Source organism: Mustelus asterias, chromosome 12 (assembly GCF_964213995.1).
Source record: "Mustelus asterias chromosome 12, sMusAst1.hap1.1, whole genome shotgun sequence".
NCBI classification, from domain to species: Eukaryota; Metazoa; Chordata; class Chondrichthyes; order Carcharhiniformes; family Triakidae; genus Mustelus; species Mustelus asterias.
Genome location: NC_135812.1, coordinates 100467273 through 100492618, shown reverse-complemented (window position 1 = coordinate 100492618; position 25346 = coordinate 100467273). Strand labels below are relative to the sequence as shown.

At 48.2% G+C, this 25346-nt stretch overlaps 1 protein-coding gene across 1 annotated transcript in view; it reads left to right on the top strand.

The window, feature by feature from the left end:
- Positions 1 to 25346, top strand: part of aatkb (apoptosis-associated tyrosine kinase b) — a 187180-nt gene that overhangs the window by 73207 nt on the left and 88627 nt on the right. The window contains exon 4 of the mRNA XM_078226066.1: positions 13207 to 13348. Within this exon, the coding sequence (XP_078082192.1) occupies positions 13207 to 13348 (142 nt within the window). The remainder of the gene's footprint in view (positions 1 to 13206; positions 13349 to 25346) is intronic.

Sequence of the window (25346 nt, the reverse complement as noted above, 5' to 3'; positions counted from 1 at the left end):
GAAATAGGAGCAGGAGTAGACCATCTAGCCCCTCGAGCCTGCCCCGCCACTCAATAAGATCATGGCTGATCTGAAGTGGATCAGTTCCACTTACCCGCCTGATCCCCGTAACCCCTAATTCCCTTACCGATCAGATCAAATCCATCTATCCGTGACTTAAACATATTCAACGAGGTAGCCTCCACCACTTCAGTGGGCAGAGAATTCCAGAGATTCACCACCCTCTGAGAGAAGAAGTTCCTCCTCAACTTTGTCCTAAACTGACCCCCCTTTATTTTGAGGCTGTGCCCTCTAGTTCTAGCTTCCTTTCTAAGTGGAAAGAATCTCTCCACTTCTACCCTATCCAGCCCCTTCATTATCTTATATGCCTCTATAAGATCACCCCTCAGCCTTCTAAACTCCAACGAATACAAACCTAATCTGCTCAATCTCTCCTCATAATCTACACCCCTCATCTCCGGTATCAACCTGGTGAACCTTCTCTGCACTCCCTCCAAGGCCAATATATTCTTTCGCAAGTAAGGGGACCAAAACTGCACGCAGTATTCCAGCTACGGCCTCACCAATGCCCTGTACAGATGCAGCAAGACATCTCTGCTTTTATATTCTATCCCCCTTGCGATAAATGGCAACATCCCATTTGCCTTCTTGATCACCTGTTATACTTGCAGACTGAGTTTTTGCGACTCATGCACAAGAGGGATCATCCTCTCCATATCCACCCTGTCAAGACCCCTCAGGATCTTATATGTCACTTTTATATCTCGAGTCACCTCTTACTCTTCTAAACTCCAGCAGATACAAGCATAGCCAGTCCAACCTTTCCTCAGAAGACAACCTGCCCATTCCAGGTATTAGTTTGGTAAACCTTCTCTGAACTGCCTCCACCACATTTACCTCCTTCCTTAAATAAGGTGGCCAATACTGTGTACACTGTACTCCAGATGTGGTCTCACTAGTGCTCTGTATAACTGACGTATAACCACCCTAATGCAGTATTAATGATGACATTCTCTTCACTTTCCTAATTACTTGCTATACCTGCTTACTAGTCTTTTGCGATTCATGTATTAAGACACCCAGATCCCTCTGCTTTACGCATTCAGATACAGAGCCTTTAGTTTTATCTTTTTAATCTTTTTATAGCCTTTAATCTCAACTGTTGATTTACTTTTAGATTTGTACTCTCTATCCCTTCCTGCCATGGTCTGTTTTTCATTTCCCGTAATAATACCTTTCTCTTTTGCTTTCTCTCAACTCTTTAATTTGCCACATCTTGCCAGATTTGATCCCATGCCCCCACTTCTTAGTTTACAACACTATATTTCCCTAGATAAGCGATTTGTAAGAACACCAATCTCAGCATGGTTCGAGTGTAGATTGTCCCAATGGTACAGATCCCACTTTCCCCAGTACCCTGACCTGGAACCCGCTTCTCCCACGCCAGTCTCTGAGCCATGCATCCATCCCCCTAATCTGATTTGCCCAATGCCAATTTGAATGTGACTCAGGTAATAATCCAGAAATAATGATATTTGAGGTTCTGCTTCTTAATTTGATGCCAATCTCCTTATGCTGACCATAATGACCTTCCTTGTCCTGTCTATACTGCTGGAACCTACATGGACCATGACAACTGGGTCCTCCCACACCCATTGCAAGTTCCTCTCCAGCCTTGAGCTGATGTCCTGAACCCTGGCACTGGGCAGGCAACACAGCCATCTGGACTCACACTCTTTGCTGCAGAGAATAGTATCAATCTCTCTGTCTTTTACTACTGCTACATTCCTTGTTATTCCCCACTCTCCCAATTGAATGGCTCCCTGTATCATGGCGTCATGGCCAGATAGCTCATCCACCCTGCAGCCCCCATTCTCATCCAAACAAGCTAAAAACACCTCAAACCTGTGGGACAATTGCCAGGGTCAAGGCCTCTGCACCCCTGCCCTCTGGGTCCTCTTAACTGCCTCACTTGCAGTCACACACACGCACTCCTGTCCCTGACCACTGACCAAATCAGAGGACATTACCTGATGGGATGTGACTGCCTCCTGGAAGAAAGTGTCCAGGTAACGTTCCCCTTCCCTGATGTATTGCATTGCCTGTGGCTCAGCCTCCAGCTCAGTAAACCTGAGCCCAAGTCCCTGCAGCCCATTATTGCTAATTAATCAATTTAGAATCAATAAAGCCTACACCTCCCAATAGGTTTTAGCATGCCAGTAAACATTACAATACTGAGAAAAGAATACAGCGCTGACAATACTGATGCAACTAACAGTTTCTAATAACACCAGTTACTGGTTTACCTGCTCCTTCTGCTACACCAGCGTGGAAATCAAATACTGGAGGGGCAAGAGTTTTCAAGTCTGAGATAAATGGATTATTGTGAAGTAAAAGTTTCAAAGCATATGGAGAAAAGGTGGGTAAATGGATTTGAGATATAGATTGGTCATAATCTAATTGAATGGCAAAACAGGCTTGATGTTCTGTTCCTGTTCCTCTTGAGTGGCGTTACTAAATTAAAACGCCTCCACCTTTCCCCCTCTCTCACTCAGCCTTCCCCCTTCCCCCTCTCTACTTTTTCACCCTTTCTCTCTTTGCCTTTCCACTCTTCCCTCTCCCCCTTCCCACTTCTCTCTCGGGGCAGCACGGTAGCACAGTGCCTCACACGCCAGGGACCCGGGTTCGATTCCTGGCTTGGATCACTGCCCTGGGCGGAGTCTGCACGTTCTCCCCGTGTCTGCGTGGGTTTCCTCCGGGTGCTCCGGTTTCCTCCCACATTCTGAAAGATCTGCTGGTTAGGTGCATTGACCCGAACAGGCGACCAGAGGATTTTCACAGTAACTTCATTGTAGTGTTAATGTAAGCCTTACTTGTGACTAATAAATAAACTTTAAAAAATTCTCCCTCAGTGTACCCGAACAGGTGCCGGAGAGTGGCGACTAGGGGATTTTCACAGTAACTTAGAACATAGAACATAGATAGAACAGTACAGCACAGAACAGGCCCTTCAGCCCACGATGTTGTGCCGAGCTTTATCTGAAACCAAGATCAAGCTATCCCACTCCCTATCATCCTGGTGTGCTCCATGTGCCTATCCAATAACCGCTTAAATGTTCCTAAAGTGTCTGACTCCACTATCACTGCAGGCAGTCCATTCCACACCCCAACCACTCTCTGAGTAAAGAACCTACCTCGGACATCCTTCCTATATCTCCCACCACGAACCCTATAGTTATGCCCCCTTGCAATAGCTCCGTCCACCCGAGGAAATAGTCTTTGAACTTCATTGCAGTGTTAATGTAAGCCTTACTTGTGACTAATAAATAAACTTTAAAAGACTTTTAAAAATTCTCCCTCAGTGTACCCGAACAGGTGCTGGAGTGTGGCGACTAGGGGATTTTCACAGTAACTTTATGGTAGTGTTAATGTAAGCCTACATGCAAGAAGAATAAATAAACTTTAAACTTGAAAACTCTCTCCCCTTTCCCACTTCTCTCTCTCCACCTTTGCGATTCTATTTCTAACTTTAAATGCTTCCTCAAAACCCAGTTGTGACCAAGCCTTCAATCACACCTTGTAATCTCACCTGCCACATAGCTCAGTGCCTGCTCCCTAATCTATTCCCATTTCTGAAAAGCTCTGTGTGTTTTTTTCTTCAAAACATTAAAGGCACTGTATAATTGCGAGATGTTATTGTATCATTGAAACCTATTACACAATCGCCCGTGTACCGCACAACCACAAGTAATTAACTCTTGAGCAAACGGGAACAGAAAATGCTGGAAAAGCTCAACAGGCCTGTCAGCATCTGTAGGGAGAGGGAAACAGAGTGAATGTTTCGAGTCTGTTTGGCCCTTCATCAGAACTAAAGAGAGGGAGAGACGTGTGGGATATTAATCTGTAGCTGGGAGAGATTGCAACAAAACGTAGCAACCTTCGGAACAAGTGACAGATGGCCCAGTGTGGGAGGGAGGGAGGATTATTGCCTTGAGACAATAAATGTATGGGGTTTTTTTTGAAAAGCTGTTAAAGGGTAAGGTAACTCCAGAGTAATGTGGATTGCAAATGTCGACAAAATCTGCCACTTTGGTGGTATAATCATCATACAGGTACGAAGTGCTTCCTCTGTGTTGTGCCTTTTTTGATTGCTAGATCATAGAATCTCTACGGTGCAGAAGGAGGCCATTCGGCCCATCAAGTCTGCACCGAACACAATCCCACCCAGGCCCTATCCCCATAACCCCATACATTTAGCCTAGCGAGTCCCCCTGACACTGAGGGGCAATTTAGCACGGACAATCCACCTAACCCGGACTGTGGGAGGAAACCGGAGCACCCGGAGGAAACCCGCGCAGACACCGGGAGAACGTGCAAACTCCACACAGACAGTGACCCAAGCCGGGAATCGAACCCGGGTCCCCGGTGCTGTGAGGCAGCGGTGCCAACGACTGTGCCACCGCGCCGCCCACAGAACTAGATGTTTAGTTCTTAAGATCTGATTAGAAAATTAATTCCGTCACGTAGAATCAAATGTACGTTTGCAGGACTAGTGTATGGCTTCTGTTCATTACATTCATCCTTTGAATTCACTTTGGAATCTAGTCATTCGGAATGTAAGAGTCAGGCTCGAGGCCATTCAGATGGCTACTGGCGGAAAAAAAACTGTGATAAAATTATAAAGACCCATCTGTCATTATTTAAATGAGATGGAGGCCACCTCGCAAGCAGGATTAATGTCAAGAAATACTTACCATTCTTAGGATTTTTGCGGAGGCTTGTTGGCATTTTTAGACAAAGTGCAAAGTCAGTTGGCATACATAGATTGCTGTGCTGATGTTCACTGTGTTAGGATTCTGGTGACAGTGGCCTGACTGGTTATTTTAAAAGGCCATAAATTCAACCAGAAAGTTCTGCATGAAAAGAGTAGAACAAAGAGAATGTTTGACAATATATCCATTTTACTATTCAGAGGAGCTTTAGAGCATGAACCATGTTCAGTGTGATTGTGGAAAGAAAGATTAACGGGAGAGAGAGAGAGTTCCATGTCCCTCTTGGTGTAGGAGGAGGTTGTGAGATGCTGGGATGGGAGACAGCACAGAGTCCCATCAGGAAGGTGCACAAATGAAACTGGAGACTGAAGTACTGTAACTTGAAGATTTATCCCATGCGTAACCAGCAATTATATAAAAGCCGGAGATTGTCTCTGGGAACCGGTATTTAACAAAACTCTTGGTGTTGTCAAAAGTCGACAGAATGAACATGCAGTGAAACCACAGTCAGAAAATAATATTGGTTCTGACTTCGCCATGCCTGAGTACACTAGAAGGAATTCTCAACTATCTTGCTCTGTCTCTCAGCTGACGCCACTGTAGAAGTTACAGTAGAGGGTTATACTTAATGAAAGGTAAGGCGATTGGATCATCTTCTATTCTTATTTTGGGATGTTGAGATGTTTTGAGTGCTGACGGTAGTTAAGATATGGCGAAGATGAGTGAAGATCAGGAAAAGATGATTTAGAACAACAAACCTTATTGCAAATCTTCTGACTGAGTACCTTGAGAAAGCGGGTGAATCTCACTGACCCTAGCTCAGTGAAAATGGTTCTCTCTGAATGTGCTGAATGACTCTCCGGGTTGGACGAGCTGACTCGATTTTAATTATCATTTTTGGGAGCTGTGGCAAGAGTTCCAAGATCCTTGAGGTCTGATTGCAGGAATTTGTGATATTAGACCCTTGCCCTGCTCCACTCTGGCAGTCCCTCGGTCCTTTGCTCGCGGCACGAGCAGCAAGGTTATCATGTTTCAACTACACTTGTGTCACTTGCTTTTTCAGCTGTATGATTTCATGAGACCAAGCCTAGTTTATCGTCGCTCTGTCATTGCCACAATCCACCTCGGCTATCTTTCTATTCGCTTCGTATCGGAGCCAAAATCTCCTCCTTTGATTCCGTCACCATTTGTTTTTGAGTTCTCATGTAAATTCTATAAGAGCACCAGTCAGCCTCAGCGGCAATGCTGCACTCCAGAGAACTTGGTGATAGCGGGTCACAGGTGAGTCTCGCTTTCACTCTTGTTTTGGGGGCAGAGGCTGTACCTATCTCCCTCCTTAACAGCGGCACGGTGGCACAGTGGTTGGCGCTGCTACCTCACAGCACCAGGGATCCAGGTTCCATTCCAGCCTGGGTCGTCTGTCTGTGTGGGGTTTGCGCGTTCTCCTGTGTCTGCGTGGGTTTCCTCCGGGTGCTCCGGTTTCCTCCCACACTCCAAAGATACGCAGGTTAGGTAGACTGGCCATGCTAAGTTGCCCTTTAGTGTCCCAGGACGTGTAGGTTAGATGGATTAGCCATGGTAAATGTGTAGGGTTACGGGGATACCCATGGAGAGAGCCCGGAAGAGATACTCTGCCAGAGAGTCGGTGCAAACTTGATGGGCTGAATGGCCTCCTTCTGCACTGTCGGGATTCTATAACAGTATTAACAGCACCGTGAATGTGCCCACATCAGGGATTCAAGAAGCCAGCTCACCGTCAACTTATCAAGGGCATTTAGAAATGGGCAGAATGTCACGAAGTGCCCTCACATCTCTTGAAAAAATAGTGAAAACCTGTTCTGCAATTTATAGCGGAAGATTTATTGGATCTTTTGTGAAGGCTTCGAATAGAACCAGCCTCTGGATCCAAGCTGTTAGCAGATCAACAGTAAACATCGGTACTTCGTCCAAGAGTCCATTCTTCCTGCTTACACCTTGACAGAGATTTGCGATTGTTTTTTCTCTCATGAAGTATGCTTATAAGAACAAAGAAAATTACAGTGCAGGAACAGGCCCTTCGGCCCTCCAAGCCTGCACGGACCATGCTGAACTAAAACCCCCTATCCTTCCGGGGACCATATCCCTCTATTCCCATCCTATTCATGTATTTGTCAAGATGCCCCTTAAAAGTCACTATCGTATCTGCTTCCACTACCTCTCCCAGCAGTGAGTTCCAGGCATCCACCACCCTCTGTGTAAAAAACTTGCCTCATACATCTCCTTTAAACCTTGCCCCTCACACCTTAAACCTATGCCCCCTGGTAATTGACTCTTCCACCCTGGGAAAAAGCTTCTGACTATCCACTCTGTCCATGCCCCTCATAATCTTGTAGACTTCTATCAGGTCGCCCCCCCCGCCCCCCCCCCCCCCCCCTCCCCCTCAACCTCCGTCATTCCAGTGAGAACAATCCAAGTTTCTCCATCCTCTCCTCATAGCTAATGCCCTCCATGCCAGGCAACATCCTGGTAAATCGTTTCTGTACCCTCTCCAAAGCCTCCACATCCTTCTGGCAGTGCGGCAACCGGTCTGGTAGTGTGGCGAAGAAAGTGTAAGGGAAACCCCCACATTGAGGACAATTTTCTGGCATGATGGATGACCAGACCATGGTATCGCTGAAGCAGAAATTAATCAGTGGTGTAAAGAGAATAAATCAGAGCGAATGGAGGAATTCGAGAATGTGCCAGATCGAAGTGGACAGCAGGGGGTGAGAAGAGGAAAGTGGATGGGAATATATTGCAAAAAAGATTTTAAAAAATGGGTGATAGAGGAGGAGCGAGACTGAGACAAGAAATAAGCAGAAGGAAGAGTTGAAAAACTTCAAAATATCTGTGATGACAATAATCAAGGGACAACATTGATAAATCTGGGGTAACAATTATTTTAGTGATGAGTCTCAGTTAAGATCCATAGACGTCCCTCTGACCTTCCATCTCAAATTGCTCCACTTTTTTCAGCTAACATCCTGAAATAAATCATAGAATCATACAGTGTAGAAGAGGCCCTTCGGCCCATCGAGTTTGCACCGATATGCGAGAATCAGCTGACCTCCCACCAAAATCCCATCTATCAGCACTTGGCCCATAGCCTTGAATGTTATGACGTGCCAAGTGCTCGTCCAGGTACTTTTCAAAGGATGTGAGGCAATCCGCCTCTACCACCCTCCCAGGCAGCGCATTCCAGACCATCACCACCCTCTGGGTAAAAAGGTCTTTCCTCAGGGAGTTGTTAGAATTTATTACCACCTGGTGTGGTTAAAGGGTGGTACGGTGGCACAGTAGTTAGCATTGCTGCCTCACAGCTCCAGGGACCCGGGTTCAATTCCTGGCTTGGGTCAGTGTCTGTGTGGAATTTGCACATTCTCCCCATGTCTGCGTGGGTTTCCTCCGGGTGCTCCGGTTTCATCCCGCAGTCCAAAGATGTGCGGGTTAGGTGGATTGGCCATGCTAAATTGCCCCATAGTGTCCCAAGATGTGTAGGTTAGAGGGATCAGCATGATAAATGTGTGGGGTTATCGGGATAGGGCTTGGGTGGGGTTGTTGTCGGTGTGGACTCAATGGGCCAAATGGCCTCCTTCTGCACTGTACTTTGATTTCTATGATTTCTAAGTTAAAGCGCAGATATATTTCATGAAGCTTTGTGCACTTTTAAAAACCTAGGAGAAATGCAAGGTTGGAATTCAGGACTACTCTATGGGCAGGATTTTCCAGCTGCGTTCGCCCCGAAACCGGAAAATCCTGCCCGAGATCAATGGACCTTTCCATGGTCCTGCCCCTCGCCCACTACGATTCCCGTGGCAGGCAGAACGGGGAAATTCGCCCCTATATCTTGGAGTAAAATTAATTCAGAAATGAGAGAATTTTGAAAGAACAAATAGAGCAGTGACTGGGATATTTCCCACGATATTGTAGGTGAACTTCCCCAAAGTCACGGAACTTCTGGAATTCCTGCGAAGACCGGCAAAACTAAAAGGGAGAGAAACAGAAGGACATCTGGGCAGAGAGAGAGGGAGATAGTGTAACCCGAATTGGGATGAATCACAGGACCACACATTTTGCACAGACTGCATAATGAGTAGTGTAGATGAGTGACGCTAAACTGGGTAATCAAGACACAAAGTAACAGTGGTCATTAGCAGCATAACTGCTAAGCTGTCAGATCAGCCAGTGGCTGACGCACAGCTGAAGTGATGTCTCACTGTGAACCATTATATGGAGTTGCAGGGCTGCGGCGCTCAGGCCTGTTTAACATGCACTGACCAAAGTAAATACTCAAGATCGCTCGACTTCTCTCTCGAGCCACAAACTCACATTCCCCACCCCACCCCAACGCCCCCCCCCAACACCCACCCCCCCCCCCCCCCCCCCCCGCCCCCTCTCAGGTAACCGAAGCTGCTATGAATGTGGGGCAAATAAGGGAGGAATAAACCAAAAGCTTTTGACAGATTGGCCAGTGTAACGACTTTAATCAGGCAATTGAGGTGGGACTGTGAGAATATGAACTCCCTGATTACAGGCCAAATTGATGGGCCCATCAGGGAGCCTTTTGCTTTGTATTTAACCAGGAGTGTCGGGTCCTCTGGGACTCCGAGCGCAGGCTGCTAACTGAAGGCGCTCTGTATGCTGTCGTCAGACTTGTAAACGAAGGGATTTTGGTGATGGGACTTCTGCCTCCGAAGATCTATTACAGTTGGGATACTCAGTATTGTAGGAACTGTTGCAGGAATTTTGAGGGCAGCAAAGATGGAGCACGATATATCACGCTGAAATGTTTCTTAGTCTGAAGGAAGGGGTTATTTGTGATTGTGTCCATTGTGCCTTGATGGGGCACCTTGGAAATGTTGAAGACAGACCCCGTGCCACACTGCTTTAACTGTGGCCATCTCTGGTTGTGTCCATTGTGTCCAATACTCAAGATGGAATAGAGAATGGAGCGTATTTTATTTCCGAAGACAGGGGCGTTCAATTTGCAGCTGGTAGGCACATCTCTTGTACCGCGCCCCAGCCTTTGTCCCATGAAGCACATTAATCCATGTATCCAACTCTGAGCCAATAGGTCTGTTCCGCATGAATACTGCAGGCTTTACAAAAGGTTGGTATATAGAGTTAGATCGCAGCTCAGCTATAATCTCATCGCATTGTGGGATAGGCTCAAGGGGCAAATGGCCTCCTCCTGTTCCTCTATTTCCATTTTTAGCAATTTGCTTAATTGGTATACATAGGGGCGACGCGGTGGCACAGTGATTAGCACTGCTGCCTCACAGCGCCAGAGATCCAGGTTCCATTCCTGGCTCGAGTCACTGCCTGTGCAGAGTCTGCACGTTCTCCCCAAAAGGAAAAGAGAGGCGTATGTTAGGTCCAAGCAGCTAAAAACGGAGGGAGCTCTGGAGGAGTACAATGAAAGTAGGAAAATACTCAAACGGGGAATTAGAAGAGCAAAAAGGGGTCACGAAATGTTCTTGGCAGACAGGATTAAGGAGAATCCCAAGGCATTTTATTCATACGTTAGGAACAAAAGGGTTGTTAGGGAAAAAATCGGACCTCTCAGGGACAAAAGTGGGGACTTATGCTTGGAGCCCAAAGAGGTAGGGGAGATCCTAAATGAATACTTTGCGTCGGTATTCACAAAGGAGAGGGATGTGCTGACTAGGAGTGTCTCGGAGGGGAGTGTTGAACCGTTGGAGAAAATCTCCATTACAAAGGAGGAAGTGTTAGGTTTGTTAGAGAATATAAAGACTGACAAATCCCCAGGGCCTGATGGAATCTATCCAAGGCTGCTCAGGGAGACGAGAGGTGAAATCGTTGGGCCTCTGACGCAAATCTTTGTCTCGTCACTGGACACAGGTGAGGTCCCAGAGGATTGGAGGATAGCCAATGTGGTCCCGTTATTTAAGAAGGGTAGGAAAGATAACCCGGGTAATTATAGGCCGGTGAGCTTGACGTCCGTGGTGGGGAAGTTGTTGGAGAAGATTCTTAAAGATAGGATGTATGCGCATTTAGAAAGGAATAAACTCATTAACGATAGTCAACATGGTTTTGTGAGAGGGAGGTCATGCCTCACTAACCTGGTGGTGTTTTTTGAAGAAGTGACCAAAATGGTTGACGAAGGAAGGGCCGTGGATGTTGTCTATATGGACTTTAGTAAAGCGTTTGACAAAGTCCCTCATGGTAGGCTAGTGAAAAAGGTTGGATCCCATGGGATAAAGGGGGAGGTGGCTAGATGGGTGGAGAACTGGCTTGGTCATAGAAGACAGAGGGTGGTAGTGGAAGGGTCTTTTTCCGGCTGGAGGCCTGTGACTAGTGGTGTACCGCAGGGCTCTGTATTGGGACCTCTGCTGTTTGTGATTTATATAAATGATCTGGAAGAAGGAGTAACTGGGGTGATCAGTAAGTTTGCAGACGACACAAAACTGGCAGGACTTGCAGACAGTGAGGAACATAGTCAGAGGCTACAGAAGGATATAGATAGGCTGGAAATTTGGGCAAGGAAATGGCAGATGGAGTTCAATCCTGATAAATGCGAAGTGATGCATTTTGGTGGGAATAATGTAGGGAGGAGCTACACGATAAATGGAAGAACCATAAAGGGTGTAGAGACGCAGAGGGACCTGGGTGTGCAAGTCCACAGATCTTTGAAGGTGACGTCATAGGTGGAGAAGGTGGTGAAGAAGGCATATGGCATGCTTGCCTTTATAGGACGGGGCATAGAATATAAAAGTTGGGGTCTGATGTTGCGGTTGTATAGAACGTTGGTTCGGCCGCATTTGGAATACTGCGTCCAGTTCTGGTCGCCACACTACCAGAAGGACGTGGAGGCTTTGGAGAGAGTACAGAGGAGGTTTACCAGGATGTTGCCTGGTATGGAGGGGCTTGGTTATGAGGAGAGATTGGGGAAACTGGGGTTGTTCTCCTTGGAAAGACGGAGGATGAGGGGAGACTTAATAGAGGTGTATAAAATTATGAAAGGCATGGATAGGGTGAACGGTGGGAAGCTTTTCCCCGGGTCGGTGGTGACGTTCACGAGGGGTCATAGGTTCAAGGTGAAGGGGGGGAGGTTTAACACAGATATCAGAAGGACATATTTTACACAGAGGGTCGTGGGGGCCTGGAATGTGTTGCCGGGCAAGGTGGTGGAGGCGGACACACTGGGAACGTTTAAGACTTATCTAGACAGCTATATGAACGGAGTGGGAATGGAGGGATACAAAAGAGTGGTCTAGTTTGGACCAGGGAGCGGCGCGGGCTAATTGTTCCTTGTTTCTCGTTTCAAGGCTTCATTCTATGATCATCTTGCTGGTGCCAGTACAGAGCGAGACTGCGGATAGTTGGGAACCTGTCTCGGGGGCAGGGAATTCATATGGTGTTCGTGGAAGTGGAAATGACTAGGGTTGGGAAGCATTTTCCGATCAGGGCCATTGTGATCTCCTGGACTCGTTTCGATCGCCTCAGGGGGTCGGAGAGGAATTTCCCAGATTTTTTTTTTCCCCATATTGGCCCTGGGGTTTTTCACTCTGGGTTTTCGCCTCTCCCTGGAGATCACATGGTCTGGAATGGGGGGGTGGGGGTAAGTTAATAGGTTGTAATGAACAAAGCATCGTAGCTGTGAGGGACAGCTCGGTGGATAGGATATTGGTATGTAGATAGGCTGGAAAATTGGGTGGGGATCCTGGATTCAGGATTCAATCCTGGACCGGGGAGCGGCGCGGGCTTGGAGGGCCGAAGGGCCTGTTCCTGTGCTGTATTGTTCTTTGTTCTTTGTTCTTTGTCTGCGTGGGTTTCCTCCGGGTGCTCCAGTTTCCTCCCACAGTCCGAAAGACGTGCTGGTTAGGTGCATTGGCCATGCTAAATTCTCCCTCAGTGTACCCGAACAGGCGCCGTAGTGTGGCGACCAGGGGATTTTCACAATAACTTCATTGCAGTGTTAATGTAAGCTTACTTGTGACACGAATAAGTAAACTTACAAAGAAAATAATTGGGAGAACCCCATGGTTTTTTAACATCAGTTATGTGAAAACATGCAAGTTAATGGGAACATTGGGTCGAGACTTTCTCTGTGGCTCCTGAGATTTCTTAGCTCACCAAAAAGCTTGAATATCTAGAAGTGTTTCAAAGAGGATTGAACAGAAATGCCTGACATTACACTGTTTGCTTGGCATTTTGCCAAGTTGTTTTAAGAGTTGATCAGTTTGATTTTATCATGTTTTTTTCACTATAAGTTCTGCTTCATGGAAACTGCTTTAGAATGAGCTTTTGCTCAGCTTATCTGCCCAGACTTCATCGCATTGTGAGAGAAAGTAAAGGTTGACTGTGAAATCCTGGGAATTAAAGAGAATTCCCAAGTCGGTGACGAAGAGTAACGGCGAAGTGATCCCTTTCTTTTTTTTGTCTTTGTTTGCAGGAGTTTGAGAATAATGAGGGCGAGGATTACACAGAATTCTCACCCCGCACCACTTCCTCCTCACAGAATGGACCTGAGGTTTACATCCTGCCACTCACCGAGGTTTCACTTCCTGTGTCAAACCAGCCATCTGCACGACCAGGTAAAAAGAGAAGGGTGATGCTTCCTTTTGAGTAATGGCCGACTGGTACTGCCAATGATCAATGAGATGAATGTCTTGTTACCCGAAAGGTGAACATAATAACCACATTCTGTTATTGTCTGTGCTTGGACAGTCTAGGCGGGGATTTGGAAATGGAACAGTTCCCCACTCCCAGTGCTGATCCCTCCATCCGCTGCTGATAACTATGTTTCCAGCCTTCTGCCCAATGACCGGACCCAGACTGGCCATGAGCTGAATATGAGGGAGTCACCATTTCTTTTGAATTTGAGGTCCCAAAGCATCTGTTGCTAAGCGAGATGGTGGCACAGATATCACTGGATGGATTAATCCAGAGGCCCAGACTAACGCTCTGATTTGATTTGATTTTAGATTTAATTTATTATTGTCACGTGTACTGGTATACAGTGAAAAGTATTGTTTCTTGCGCACTGTATGAAGCATACCGTTCATAGAAAAGGAAAGGAGAGAGTGCAGAATGGAGTGTTACAGTCATAGCTAGGATGTAGAGAAAGATCAACTTAGTGCGAGGTAGGTCCATTCAAATGTCTGACAGCAGCAGGGAAGAAGCTGTTCTTGAGTCGGTTGGTACGTGACCTCAGACTCTTGCATCTTTTGCCGACAGAAGAAGGTGGAAGAGAGAATGTCCGGGGTGCGTGGGGGTCCTTGATTTTGCTGGCTGCTTTTCTGAGGCAGCAGGAAGTGTAGACAGAGTCAATGGGTGGGAGGCTGGTTTGAATGATGGACTGGGCTTCGTTCACGACCCTTTGTAGTTTCTTTTGATTTGATTTGATTTATTATTGTCACATGTATTAACATACAGTGAAAAGTATTGTTTCTTGCGCGCTATACAGACAAAGCATACCGTTCATAGAGAAGGAAACGAGAGAGTGCAGAATGTAGTGTTACAGTCATAGCCACGGTGTAGAGAAAGATCAATTTAATGCAAGGTAAATCCATTCAAAAGTCTGACAGCAGCAGGGAAGAAGCTGTTCTTGAGTCGCTTGGTACATGACCTCAGACTTTTGTATCTTTTTCCCAACGCAAGAAGGTGGAAGAGAGAATGTCTGTGGTGCGTGGGGTCCTTAATTATGCTTTGCCGAGGCAGCAAGAAGTGTGGCTTGCGTGATGGATTGGGCTACATTCACGACCTTTTGTAGTTCCTTGCGGTCTTGGGCAGAGCAGGAGCCATACCAAGCTGTGATACAACCAGAAAGAATGCTTTCTATGGTGCATCTGTAAAAGTTGGTGAGAGTCGTAGCTGACATGCCAGATTTCCTTAGTATTCTGAGGAAGTAGAGGCATTGGTGGGCTTTCTTAACTAAAATGTCGGCACGGGGGGGACCAGGACAGGTTGTTGGCGATCTGCATATCTAAAAACCTGAAGCTGTCGACCCTTTCTACTTCATCCCCGTTGATGTAGACAGGGGCATGTTCTCCTTTACGCTTCCTGAAGTCGATGACTATCTTCTTTGTTTTTTTGACATTGATGCAGGGATTCAAATCCCGACATGGCAGCTGATGGAATTTAAATTTAATTAATTATTTAATCTGGAATAAGAAGCCAGCCTCAGCAATGGTAACCATGACAATCGAGTTAACACAGCAGTTTGTCAAAATCTCACTCTAGCAAAATAAAACTCCAGCTGGTTGGACTAGAAACAAAAGGTTTCCAGGTTTTGTTGATGTTCAGGATGTGGATCCAGCTATGCTGACTGGGCCTCTCTGCACATCATGGGCCTCTCTGCACAGCCTCATTCGTGCTGGAGAAAGTCCTGAACGGTTGGAACCGTTGGGCTGCTGCGAATCACTGGGTTCAAGTAAAGCTTCACCGGGGGATATGGTCCAGGTGCAGGTCAGTGGGACTAGGCACAAAAATGGTTCAGCACAGGCAAGAAGGGCCAAAAGGCCTGTTTCTGTGCTGTAATGTTCTATGGAGTGTCCCTGTCATCACATGCAGCATCACGTTTTAACCACATTGGATTGAGTGACTCTGTGTTGCTGCGCGCGTCATTTCTGGCTTGAGATGTCTTCTTGGTGCCTTACACAAAGTGTCGGGTCCCCATCCCCTTGAACATTTGGAAACGTGAATGGGAATACAACAAAACAGATTCTGGTGGAGGCTCACGTTGAATTAGGAAAAAACAGAACTTCAAGAGAAACACAACTCTGCCCTTGAACAAGATAGCACCCATTTTCCCCAAGATATGGGAATGACACACACCCCTCTCAACAAGTCTTATGATTGTCTGCATAAACTCTCGTACATGGACTTTCACTGGAGCAGTGGTGGACAACCTGTGGCCCAGGGGCCACCTGCGGCCCATCTGGATTCTGAATGCAGCCTCCGAGACAGTTTGTTAACCATTGCCTGCGCGCAGGGTTTCCACGTTCTGCTGATTGCCGTCAGTGTAGTTTTCTTCCTACCGGTGTGACTGAAGTGATTCGCACATAAAGCAAGGGCGAGTGAAGTGAGGTGGGTGCTGATTGCTCACAACACTGACTGTGAGAGCTGTGCGCTCCCTCTACGTCCAAAATATAAATACTTATTTTGTTTTTACCATTTGAAGTTGATGAGAGTTCTATTAATATATAAACGATTAAGCATTTTCTATAACTCATTATGCAATATTCCGTGTGTATTAAATGCATTTAATCTTATTCATGGGGGTCATGGTTAGTGAAACCAAAGATCCTTAAACAGCACCTTCCAAACCCACGACCACTCCCATCTAGAAGGACAAGGGCAGCAGATAAACGGGAACACCACCACCTGCAAGTTTCCCTCCAAGCCACTCACCATCCTGAATTGGAAATCTATCACTGTTCCATCGCAGTCGCTGGGTCAGAATTCTGGAATTCCCTCCCTAACGGCATTGTGGGTCAACCCACAGCACGTGGACTGCAGCGATTCAAGAAGGCAGCTCACCACCACCTTCTCAAGGGCAACTAGGGATGGGCAATAAATGCTGGCCTAGCCAGCGACACCCATGTCCCACCAATGAATGAAAAAAAAGAACAAGCCTGATTTCAATCTTGTGGCCCAGTGCGATGAAGGAGGGCCAATCATGCGGCCCACTCACGAGCCTAAGTTGCCCATCACAGCTCTGGTCAAAGCTAGTAGCTTTTAATGTGCATTGGTGCATTGCTGTGGAGGATACAGACCTTGATGAATGATGATTGCTGCGTCAGTGGCAAAATCTAACAATAATCAGAGCCACCTGCTGCACTGAGACCAATGGTATGAATCAAGTACCTCACGTACTTTGCTTCTGTCCCAAGCCTAATGTAATCCATTATTCATTGGTTACATACTGCAAAGTGTGAGGCTCTCTGTAATAGCATAGCAGATTGGTGTGTCACAGAGTTCCTCACATGGCAATTTCTCAATCTTTAGACAGAGCAGTGAGATTCCAGAATGCTGGCAGTTCCCCAGAGAAAAGATTCATAGGAATGTCACCAGGGGCCACTGTTGGTGGACCAGCCTGCCATCCGATTATGGAGCACCTTCCACAGAGGCTGAGGCTATCCAGGAAGTGATTTATCCAAAAGGAAAATATATAGTCAACTGATAGGATGAGGAGATGGAAAAAAATCCTGTTTTTTTAAAGGTAGTTTATTGTAACTGGCCTGCATGGAAGTTAAACTGGAATTACTTTGTACCTCTGTATTGTCGTTTTGCATGTTTGCATAAGCAACACTTTATAGGGTCACAGAGTTCTACAGCACAGGAAAATACCATTCGGCCCATCGAGTGGGCGGCACGGTGACACAGTGGTTAGCACAGCTGCCGCACAGGACCCGGGTTCAATTCCAGCCGAGGGTCACTGTCTGTGCGGAGCCTGCACGTTCTCCCCGTGTCTGCGTGGGTTTCCTCCGGGTGCTCCGGTTTCCTCCCACAGTCCAAAGATGTGCGAGTTGGGTTGATTGGCCATGCTAAATTGCCCCTTAGTGTCAGGGGGATTAACAGGATAAATAGGTGGGGCTACAGGGATAGGGACTGGATGGGATTGTGGTCGGTGCAGACTCGATGGGCTGAATGGCCTCCTTCTGTACTGTAGGGTTTCTATGAGTCTGGGCCGGTCAAAGACAAACCACCCAATCGTTCTTAAACCCTTAACTTTTCAACTGTGACCTTCAGGGGGGATTTTCTGGCAGTGCTTGCCCTGAAACCTGGAAAACCCCACCCCAGGGTCAACGGACCTTTCCATGGTCTGCCCCTTGCCCGCTAGGATTCCCGTGGCGGGCGCACTGGGAAAATTCACCCCCCGGATGTTTCCACTTCGCCAACATATTCAACGGGTTGTATTCACAACTTCGACTCCCTGAAATGTTGATTTCTTTCATCTTTTATCGTAGGTGTTTAAACAGCGTCAGAATGAATTCTCAACCTACTGGTCGGTTTTCTAATTGTGTAGGTCATTTGTGGGAGTAAGCAACACACAGATGAAAGGGACAATCGCACAGATTTTGCTGTAGTGACGACAGGAAAACTTTCAGCGCTCACTATCATTGCTCCCCCAAAACTGACAGCAACTTCTGGAGTCCGGACATGTGCAGTTAAACACACACACCCAGAAGCTGCTGTCAGCGATGTGATGCTTCTCCACAGGATGCACTGTTGAAGTCTCCCCCCTCTCTCATCTGCAATCTATTAGAAATCACCGAATTGATGACAGTTTGTCATTTTACACTATTAATATCGATTTAATTTGATTTGATTTATTATTGTTACATGTATTAGCATACAGCGAAAAGTATTGTTTCTTACGCACTATAAGACAAAGCATACCGTTCATAGAGAAGGAAACGAGAGGGTGCGGAATGTAGTGTTAAAGTCGTAGCTCGGGTGTAGAGAAAGATCAACTTAATGCAAGGTCGGTCCTTTCAAAAGTCTGACGGCAGCAGGGAAGAAGCTGTTCTTGAGTCGGTTGGTACATGACCTCAGACTTTTGTATCTTTTTCCCGAAGGAAGAAGGTGGAAGAGAGAATGTCCGGGGTGCGTGGGGTCCATGATTATGCTGGCTGCCTTGCCGAGTGCTTCCTGAAAAAGTCACACCTTGCCGAATAGGGTGTAACTAGATTTTAAACACTGTACTAAGTTCATAATTACTTCTGATTCTGAAAAACCAATGCAATATCAAATGTCTCCATTGTGATAAATTCCACATTTTTTTGAAAGATTTTAATTTAAAGTTTCTTTGTGATATTTCAGTTACTCCATATCCTTTAATTATTTATTGCACTGTTTGGAAAATGATATTTAAAAAGTGAAAGGTGATTGGTGCATTTGACCTGCTGGTTTGCTGTTGGTGAGAATTCTTCAAAGAGATTGGCTGCTTTCCCTGGATGACATCACTGCTGCTGAATGCCTGGACAGTTCTTGAATCAGTGGCAGATTCAAAATGATGTTGGAGAAAGGGATATCCGTGCCGTGGAGATTGCTAGATTCTCATGGGCAGCTTTCTACGAGGTCAGCGTTGCCCGCTGTCTGATGGGATCTCCCTTCACATCCAGTCCAGAGAATTGTCAGCTGAGTGACTGGCGTAGTAGATTAGACACTGGCCTTCATTACATAGAATCATAGAATTCTACAATACAAAAGGAGGCCATTCGACCCATCGAGTCTGCACCAACCACAATCCCACCCAGACCCTATCCCCATAACCCCATGCATTTACAGACACTAAGGGGCAATTTAGCATGGCCGATTCACCTAACCCGCACAATTTTGGACTATGGGAGAAAACCGGAGCATCCGGAGGAAACCCACGCAGACACAGGGAGAACGTGCAGACTCCGCACAGACAATGACCCAAGCCGGGAATCGAACCCGGGTCTCTGGCGCTTTGAGGCAGCAGTGCTAATTACTGTGCCACCGTGCCGTCCAGCCCAAAATTATGGGTGGCATTTAATCCATTCAGGGATTAAATCCCATGACGGGAGCAGGGACCGGGAATGCTTCCTGCTGTGGAGGCTGATGGGAACTTGCCTTGTATCGCCCGAGGCTGGCCTTTTTAATGATGCAGTCAAGGGTTTCCCGACGCGTTTTACATGGGGCAGACCGAGCGGCGAGCGGCGAGCAGCGTGCGCCCTGCTGTGATACCTGGGCTCCATTTTTAAAATACGCCCAGACACATCACACTTACCCACCGTCAAAGGAGAATATGACCCACCAATCACAGTGACCTCCGGTCCCCTGGTTCAGTGGCATATCCTTAGCGGTTCTTCTCCATGCAGTGGGAGCCAGGAGGGACTTCCTCTACCCTGGGGATGGCGGGAGGAGGCAGGGCCATCACAGCATGGGTGGAAATCTCCTGGGTGGTTAGTGCCCAGGGCCAACGCCAGAGGACTGCCCTACAAAGCCGCCAATGCATGAATGGCCTCATCCACTCCACCAGGGTGAATGAACCCTCAACTGCTCACACCCACCTCACTGAATGATGCTGGGGACATGGCCCTCAGTGGCAAAGACACTACCTGTGCAGTCCATGAGCTACTCAACGTGATAAGGTGATGCTTCATAGCCCCAGTGCAGTCCATCCAGTCTGCAGGTGGAGAGATCACTCTGGGTCCCTGATCCTTCCACATACACTGTTCAGACGTTGTTGTAGGCTCGGGGGGTGGGGGGGAGAGGAGGTTAGGCATTGAGGGCACCGGCAAGAACCTCACCCCCCCCCGCCCAAGACATGTCTCTGTGAGCCTCTATCTGCTTGGGCTCATTGCTGTGGAAGATGCAGCCCCAGAACCCCTGTGGACAACCTGCAGAACATCAATCGCATGACCCACATTCAGTGGGCAAGACTGGAAGCCTGAGAAAGGGACCAGAGACCCGAACCATATTGCTCTCAGCCCCATCTTCTCTCTTTACGCAGCAAGGTTTGAGGCACAGGAGGACGGAGAGAAAGCAGATGGGAGGGGGCTGGCCTGAGCTGAGGAACCTCACCAAATCCGAGGGGTGGGCAGCCCAGGGGTGGAAGCAGACCGGAGACGGAGAGGTTGGTGAACAGCCTCCATCCAGTAAAGATCCATGTATGTCACATAGAAAGCCAAGGGTCATGTGTACCTCCATGTCGGAGGCAACTCGTGCAGTCACTCAGTGAGTCCTCCCTCATTTACAGAGGCCAGCAGGAAGATGGCAAGGGAACAAGAGGAGACCTTGTCCAACAGTCGCAGCAGCCAACAGAGGACCAAAGATGTGGGGGAGGAGGAAGAGAGTGCACCTGTCGAGGTGTCACAACCATCAACTACATCCCCCACCAGCGCAGAGACACGCACCTCGGGACTGGACCGAGTTAAGGCCGGATCTCGTGTTCTGGCGGTCACCACACAGACACATGTCCACAGCAGGGGGCAGGGTCAGCCAAGCTCACCTGCACTCAGGAGACTGCTGGGGAAGAGGCATCTGTGACGCCCAAGTTGAATGAGGATGCTTAGGGATGCACTGTCCATGAGATGCTGGAGGGTCAGCAAGAGGCTGGGGAAGATCAGGCTGAGGTGCTGCGGGCCCTTAACAGGGTGACACATGAGGGAAAGGAGACGGTCTGCCAGCTCTCTGGTGAAGTGGTGCTGACATGTGTGTACTTTGAGGCCTCCATGCAGAGGTTGGCGGACACCATGGAGAACCAGGTCCAGTAGAACACCCAGTTTCTGCACGGGCCAGTACTCCATCGCTGTAGCCAGGGGTGAGCTTTCACACTGGCTGCACAAGAGGAGGATGGGACACCTGGACCTCCCTCCAGGTGCTCCTTCCCTTCAGGGAATCAGAGTGGGACCTTGGGCATCCAAATGGAGGAGGAACGGCTACTGCACTCCTTTGGGACCCCACTCAGGAATCTCAGATGATGCCTGGCCCAATGCAATCCCCCTCACCTGTGTCCCTTCAGCTTCATCCTCTGTGGCCACAGAGAGAGCGGCTCCCAAACCTCCCCCCTCCCCCGCTTTGCAGGGCAGTCAAAGTGAGCCTGGGTCCTCCAGGCCTCAGGTCCCCAGATGTCAGCTGTCAAGATCATCCAAGACAACAGGGCAAACTGGTCAGAAGGCGGCCTGCACTCTGCCAGCAGCAGGGAGAAGCAGTGGGGAACATAAGATTCAGGCGTTTTGATTGACATGTGGCTACATGAGTGCATCATAATTATTAATCAGAGGGCACTTTTATATATCAAGCCCATTTGAACTTTACCGAGGTCTGGTGTGGCTTATTTGTGATGTCCTTAAGCCAGGTCTTGTCATGACCTTCATCGTCAAGTCGAGTACCTTTCCCCGGCGTTTCCCGCCCCCCCCCCCCCCCCCCCCCCCCCCCCCCCGCCAGCCCCATCCTCTGCTCTTACCCATAACGTTTGGCCCCTCCAGGTGACCGTCCCATGGTTACCCTTCAACACTCCCCCATCACCCTCCATCCTGTACAGGTGAATGCCCACCTCCCCGAGCCGACAACTCCACCCCAGTGATGGCGGATCTGCTCCCCTCAATCTGCCGACCCCCAGAATGCCCCTGTCTCTCTGCATTCCATCCCCCATCAGCCCTCAGTGTCACTTTACTGGTCATCGCTGAACCCTCACCGTCCGACCCTACTGGCTCCCAGTGTCCCCTTTAACCCTCAGTATTTTCTCTCAGTATGTCTCCCAGGACTCATTAGTTGACATTACAGACACCTCCCTCTTAACCCCTTACCCCTCTTCCCCCCCCTCTGCCCCCCACGCCCGTTCGCACCTGCACATCACCCCCTCCCCGCCCACACTCCAGCACGGTCGTTCCTCCCCTCCCGCTCCATACTAGCTCACCCAGTCAATCACGCCCACAGCATCTCTCTCTTCTGCCACCAATCCCAGCCTCCCCCCCCCCCCCCCCAATGCCCTCCCCACCGGCTCACCCAAGGTTTCCACACCCTTCCCACCTCTTCATTCCTCCATCCAGACCTCCGCAGGCTGCCCCAGACTGTCTTCAGGTAAGTGTTGATGTTTTCACGTCATGCTGGATCAGGCGTGTTCTGAACTGGTTTGAAAACCCGCTGGCATGATGGATGATTTGGGTGACAGGGGTTATGGTTCCAGTCGGGCCTTCACCTGCATGCCATTAACGGGAGTCAAAGTGGTCTCACTCCGGCATCTTTTGGGAATGTCAATCCGCCATGGCAGGTGGAGCGCACATTCCCGCCATCATTTCACATTAGTGTAAACAGACCTTTTGGCTCTTGCCACACTGTCCCCAGCCTGGCATTGAACCCACCATGGGGGGAAACTGGAAAACCCCACCCACTGTCCCCGGCCTGGCATTGAACCCACCATGGGGGGAAACTGGAAAACCCCACCCACTGTCCCCGGCCTGGCATTGAACCCACCATGGGGGGAAACTGGAAAACCCCACCCACTGTCCCCAGCCTGGCATTGAACCCACCATGGGGGGAAACTGGAAAACCCCACCCACTGTCCCCAGCCTGGCATTGAACCCACCATGGGGGGAAACTGGAAAACCCCACCCACTGTCCCCAGCCTGGCATTGAACCCACCACAGGGGGAAACTGGAAAACCCCACCCACTGTCAGCGGCTGTACAACAGCTGTCTGATATGAATTTAGGTCGTTTTGATCCAGCCTTGATTTGGGACAAATTGGGAATCTCACACTGGGGCTCTGATGGGCGGCACGGTGACACAGTGGTTAGCACTGCTGCCTCACAGCGCCCGGGACCTGGGTTCGATTCCTGGCTTGGGTCACTGTCTGCGTGGGTTTCCTCCGGGTGCTCCGGTTTCCTCCCACATTCCAAAGATGTGCAGGTTAGGTGGATTGGCCATGTGAAATTGACCCTTAGTGTCAGGGGGATTAGCAGGGTAAATATGTGGGGTTACGGGAATAGGGCCTGGGTGGGATTGTGGTTGGTGCAGACTCGATGGGCCGAATGGCCTCTTTCTGCATTGTAGGGATTCTCTGATGATTCCTATGATTCAAGCCGAGGTAAATTGTCGTCAGTGTAGAGGGAATTTTATTTTAGAATAGAATAGAATAGAATAGAAATCCTACAGTGCAGAAGGAGGCCATTCGGCCCATCGAGTCTGCACCGACCACAATCCCACCCAGGCCCTATCCCCACATATTTACCCGCTAATCCCTCTAACCTACGCATCCCAGGACTCTAAGGGGCAATTTTTAACCTGGCCAATCAACCTAACCCGCACATCTTTGGACTGTGGGAGGAAACCGGAGCACCCGGAGGAAACCCACGCAGACACGAGGAGAATGTGCAAACTCCACACAGACAGTGACCTGAGCCAGGAATCGAACCCATTTTTGTGTGGGTTGTGCTATAGCTGCCCTGCTGTCACTGAGTTGTTGAAATGGAAAGATTCAAAGTTTCTGAGCACAAAAATAAAAGAGAAGTTGGCACTATGCTTGGCGGCCATATTGTGTCACAACATAAGGATACCAGTCCAGAACCTTTAACCTCACCTGCAGCAGGTCCATGGTATCCATTCTAGAACAATTCTTTGCCAATAAAGCTTAGGCTTCAAATATGCTAACGGATCCTAGGCCCATCATGACATCAGTGGAGCCTAGCTGTGGAGTTTTACAGTTAATATTTTTATCAATATACTAAGTGTACGTTGGAAGTCACTTATCTCCTCGATAATGGTATCACACAATTTTAAAATTTTCTATACCACTTGTCTTGTTTGTTCCTATCAGATCTATTTCTATTTTTGATCTATTTTCACAGTCTTCTCACCCTGAAACAACCAGGGTGATGTTTCACATATTGTAAAAGTGGCTAAGGCGGAAACTTTGATATATTACATCAAAGACAATGACAGTTCAGGAGATGAATAATTAATGGGTATCTTTTGTTTCTCCTGCTGTATCTTCCTCTGATTCATCAATGACACCAGCATCACTGCTGCTCTGAATTTCCCTCTCTTGCTCCATCTGAGTTCAAAGATTACAGTTGGGGGCGGCACGATGGCACAGTGGTTAGCACTGCTGCCTCACAGTTCCAGGGACCCGGGTTCGATTCCTGGCTTGGGTCACTGTCTGTGTGGAGTTTGCACGTTCTCTCGCCCCCCCCCTTTCCCCGTGCCTGCGTGGATTTCCTCCGGGTGCTCCGGTTTCCTCCCACACTCCAAAAATGTGCGGGTCAGGTTGATTGGTCATGTTAAAATTGTACCTAAGTGTCCCGGGATGTGTAGGTTAGAGGGATTAATGGGGTAAATGTGTGGGGTTGTGGGGATAGGGCCTAGGGTGGGATTGTGGTCGGTGTAGACTCGATGGGCCGAATGGCCTCCTTCTGCACTGTAGGATTTCTATGATCTATTCTATGATCTACTGCTTCCTTCTCCTCCTTACTGCATTGAAATTAAAACATTGCTTAGAACTCTACTATACCCAGCTCCTTACCCCCCTCAGTCCTTGTCTTGGCTCCTGTGAACTAAACAGACCATCCGGCATCACTGAATTTATGATACAGCACAGAAAGAGGCCTTTCAGCCCATCATGCCAATGCTGGCTATCCCATTGGTCCCACGTCCTTTTTCTTCCCTCACAGCCCTGCAACGCTTTCCTCTTCAGCTATTTAATTTGTTTGATTTATCCTGCATGCAGTTTGTGCAATGGTTGCCCTCACAACAACAGTTGATTAGAGCTCAAAAGCAATGCCTTGACTGTCAAGTCCATAGGTGCATCTTAAAGTTGAGAAAGATGTTATACAATTGTGGGTAATTTCTCTCGTTTCCTGCATTTTAAGCCTTGGTCTTCCACCTAATATGATTTTTTTTTTAAACCTCATACTGTTAACTGCATACGCAAGGCACAAGTCAGGAGTGTGATGGAATGCTCCCCACTTGCCTGGATGGGAGCGGCTCCAACAACACACAAAAAGCTCGACACCATCCAGGACAAAGCAGCCCCGCTTGATTGGCACCACATCTACAAACATCCACCACCGACGCTCAGTAGCAGCAGTGTGTACTATCTACAAGATTCACTGCAGCA